Source organism: Melampsora larici-populina (assembly GCF_000204055.1).
Source record: "Melampsora larici-populina 98AG31 unplaced genomic scaffold MELLAscaffold_165, whole genome shotgun sequence".
NCBI classification, from domain to species: domain Eukaryota; kingdom Fungi; phylum Basidiomycota; class Pucciniomycetes; order Pucciniales; family Melampsoraceae; genus Melampsora; species Melampsora laricis-populina.
This window is the reverse complement of record NW_006768928.1, coordinates 15,724-19,881: the sequence shown is the minus strand read 5'-3', so window position 1 is coordinate 19,881 and position 4,158 is coordinate 15,724. Positions and strand designations below refer to the sequence as shown.

At 40.9% G+C, this 4,158-nt stretch overlaps 1 protein-coding gene across 1 annotated transcript; it reads right to left on the bottom strand.

Moving 5' to 3' along the window:
- Nucleotides 1-2,774: 2,774 nt before the first annotated feature.
- On the bottom strand, nucleotides 2,775-4,036 carry MELLADRAFT_85870 (uncharacterized protein; the record flags this gene model as incomplete). Its single annotated transcript, XM_007419352.1, has 5 exons — nucleotides 2,775-3,027; nucleotides 3,093-3,202; nucleotides 3,256-3,408; nucleotides 3,476-3,898; nucleotides 3,962-4,036. The coding sequence occupies 5 exons, from the start codon at nucleotides 4,034-4,036 to the stop codon at nucleotides 2,775-2,777; spliced, it is 1,014 nt and encodes a 337-aa protein (XP_007419414.1).
- Between the last annotated feature and the right edge of the window lie 122 nt (nucleotides 4,037-4,158).

Sequence of the window (4,158 nt, the reverse complement as noted above, 5' to 3'; positions counted from 1 at the left end):
AAAAAAACCCCAGAGCCGTGAGACTGAGCCGGTCCATCATTGTTGACATACTTTGTACGCATTCCAAAGACTGGTACGGCGGTTTCTTCGGTCGACATATTTTCAGATAGATTAGAAGAAGAAAAGTTCAAAGGATTGGAATCGAGACTGAGATCTCGTTTGACAGTTCCGGTAGATTGATACAAATCGTCTGATTCGTTATCGGTTAAAGTAGGATCTTCGGTGGTGGATTCTGGTGGACCAGTTGACATAAATCCTTTTTGATTAGTATTTGAGGTGACGTTTGAATACTCTCGCTACCATGTAGGAATAAGGTTGAAAACCTGAGACTCGACGCTCTCAATTCTGCAACAGAATTAGCAACCTTTTAAAAGGTGCAACAATATAACTAAGCCTGGTGTTGACGAGACACGGGCTAGAACAGAAAATACTACGAGAGCTAATCTCGAGACGAACCTTTTAAAAGGTGCAACAATATAACTAAGCCTGGTGTTGACGAGACACGGGCTAGAACAGAAAATACTACAAGAGCTAATCTTGAGACGAACCTGACGAGGGTAGGAGGAGGATTAAAAGTGAAAGAACTTTAAAATCAATTTCCTCGATGAGTAACCACAACCTCTCACAAACATAAAACTAACCTTTTAAAAGGTGCAACAATATTAACTAAGCCTGGTGTTGACGAGACACGGGCTAGAACAGAAAATACTACGAGAGCTAATCTCGAGACGAACCTGACAAGGGTAGGAGGAGGATTAAAAGTGAAAGAACTAAAAAGAAAGAAGAGACAGTAGAAGAGTATAGAAAAATTAAAGAAACGTATAAAGAGCAGATCTTTAGTAAGATAATTTTGATAGCTTTCAGAAGAAATACTAATCTCACCTTTAAAATCAATTTCCTCGGTGAGGGAAAAAGATTCGAAAGGGAGAGAGAGAGGGGTAGATAAGAGAAAAACAAAAATGAAAAACATATGTTTGATCACGACACGTAACACAATAAAACAAATAAACTGAACGCTCCTGTTTAAACCAATCCCAATCCGTAACTGTTTCTTCTACCTTTAACGCCATCACTCAGTCCACACTTTCCTTCCTACCGGATTGGTCAAAATGAATTAGGAATCTTCTACCTCAAAGGTTTTGACACAATGTCCGGGAATACCGTTTGTCAGACTCGTACTCAAACGGTGTTCTCCAACATTTCAGGCACAATCAAGACGTTGTTAATTGTCATTTTTCAATCGAGTTTCAAAAACGAGGCCCGATCCATGTTTACCTCACGGAAATCAAGCCCAGTTTCAATGTTAAAGACTCAGACTCTACATTACAAAGCGAGATTTGATTAACGAGTATGATTTCAATGTCAACAATTGAATGGAAGAGGTCTTTCAGTTTTTAATCACGGTGTTGATGTGTGCGCTGCCATTCATTGTTTAGTTTATGAGACTCTTTCTGCCAATAAAATTTGTTAACTGTACTCGATTTTAGCTCTGTTAGTTCATTATATCGGCCTCGCCACTTCTTTGTCGCAGTGACTCAACCTGGCTAAATATCTGAAGTTCGTAAGACAGTCTGGGCTCTAACTTTTGGCGTTGAAACATGTAGGGTTATAAGGTGTCTTTATACTTGATCTCCAAATTAGGGTCCATTCCTATATATTCCATGATTTTGGCGAGTCCTGTGACCTGCTCGTGTACATTCATTTATTTAACTTCATAAATTTTCTCAAGGCTATTCAATGTTCAACAAAAAGAAATAGTCTTCACTTCAGTCTACTAATACAGTTCATTGGAGCAAGAGTGTGTAATATTTAAATTTTTTTGCCTTCCCCACGGGGGTTCAAAGAAATGCGTGAGTGCTCATCTGGTTTACATGTTTGAAAGTTTTGGCTTGATCATCCCAGATATCTGGTCATTGTTGAGGCACAGTTGATGCATGTTTACATTTGTAGAAATTTATATTTCTAAATTGATTCTGCAGTTGTGCAGTTTGAATATTTTTGACCTGAGATTTTTAGTGCGTTGTTTAAAGGCTTATGAAATGATCACGCTCGCTTCATCAAACAAAATCATTGCCTAATTTCTAGATTGATCGAATGAATATGCAATGTGTAGAAGGCTTTATAGTAATGTTGAAGTGAGATATTGTATGTTTATCACCTTAGCAATTTTTGGGCTATTGTTCTCTTGTTCCAAGAGATGAATACTAATCATCCGCACAATAACGAATCAATACACTGTGGAGTTACCCCGACTTTCAGTATTAAAAAGGAGCAAATGTCTGAGAAGCATATTCATGGAGTTTGATACATAGAAGAGCAAAAGTGTTCAAAATTCGTAAGGGATAACTTTAATTCAGTTGTAATGTGGAGGTATCGCCATCTTTGGGCGCTCTGTCAGGCACAAGCATTTGAAAAGTTGTAGTCGACAATCAGGCACATACCCGACCCTTTCACGAGGGTACAACGAGAAGTTATGTGTAATGGAACATGGCATGTAAACAAATTTGAAGGACAATCACGGTCAACACTCGAAGGATTCAGGAAGCTAAAACAAACGTCTTCTACAAAATGACATGTTGTTGGAATGGAACACGGAATTGTCAGAATTAAAGATTGGAAGGAAAAGCAGGTCGACTTTTGTTAGTTGTCTACAAAATTTGTCCTCGTGGTCTACTCAACAAGAACATGACAACAGGAAGAGTAAGCAAAATCCGATGCAGAATGAAGTTTAGTAAAAATAAACTCACCTCTTGGTGAAATAACAAAACCTGCTTTTATGATGTTAAGTCAAGTGTGGTGCTGCTGGAGGTTCGGCGTGCAGGGCAAGCCCGAGCGCGCTTGTTAGGGGTTGTGACAGCAGGTCTTTTCTTCTTGGCGGGCTCATTTGCCACAGGACCATCTGTCTTGCTGCCTGATTGCGACATAGGCGCGGTAGGATGGTCAGCGGGCCCAGACTCGAAGCCGGCTGTAGATGGCGGTGGAATAACAGGTGATTTGAAGGCCGCGTTGACCGCTTTCGGAATAAATCTAACAAAGTTGGTTTATGAGGACCTTGGTAAAAGTTTGCATGAACAATTTCAAACTTTACTCACTTCTTTGGTTTAGGTCTACCAGAATTGTCGGTGACATTCTTGGTTTTGGCAACTTTTTCTGTAAATTCACTTGCATCACGATGTCCACAAGTAGTGGAAACACGGTTGACCTACTCCGTATCATGATCAGTAACTTGAACTTGATAAAAGAAGCGGTACGTACAATCACTATGTAACAACCAGTTTCCTCATTGAAGTCCTTGAGGTAACCGTGGAACATCGCTTCGCGACCCAATTTGAGGATTCGGGGGATACCTGAGAGGTATTTCAAAGGGTGCACACGATATTTGACGTAAAACGTTGGTGCTGGCTTGATCTAGGCGAGATTCAGGAGCTTTAGTCGCGACCTCAACTTGATATGAAAGCTAAGGGAAGGTCCTGACACCTGGATGATAATCAGTATGTTGGACAGTGACCACAAGCGTTTTCGGATCTTCCACAGCGTTATCATCTTTGAGGCCGATGCAACATTCTTCAACTATAGTACCAAGTTTGGATACGATTCCAAGGCCAGTAACCCCAATGGTATCAACAACGTCACCTTTGAAGTCATCTGCTGGACCAATTACTGCATGGTCAGAACCCTCAAAATAAAATTGATCTTTGTGAGTTTCCACGGTGTTGGTGGGAAAGAACAAGCCTCTGAGGAAGTAAAATTTCCTCTCTTCGAGGGCCATGGAAGGCGAGGAGTAGCCTATGGCCCGAATCTCGTATCGGGTCTCTTCTTTGCGATCGGCACCACCACAATTGATAAATACGACGTAACTGCGGTAGCCAGATTTTTTACCTAACTCAGAGGGAACCTGCTCTCCAAGTATTGTAGTTCAGTACGTGGAATAGGGTATAGACACATGAGTTAAGTAACCTACTATACTCTCTATTTCAAAATTTCCCGAAAAGTAAACCCCGTGCCCAGTAGGTTTGTTGAAGTCGGGCTTAGGCATCCTGTCAATTTACGGTCCCACTTTGAAACAAAGAGGAAATAGGATGGGATGGGGAGTTAAAATACACGAGCCCCAAACCAAAGTTCAGGCTGACTGCCCGTCTGAAGAAAACGTGAAGCTTT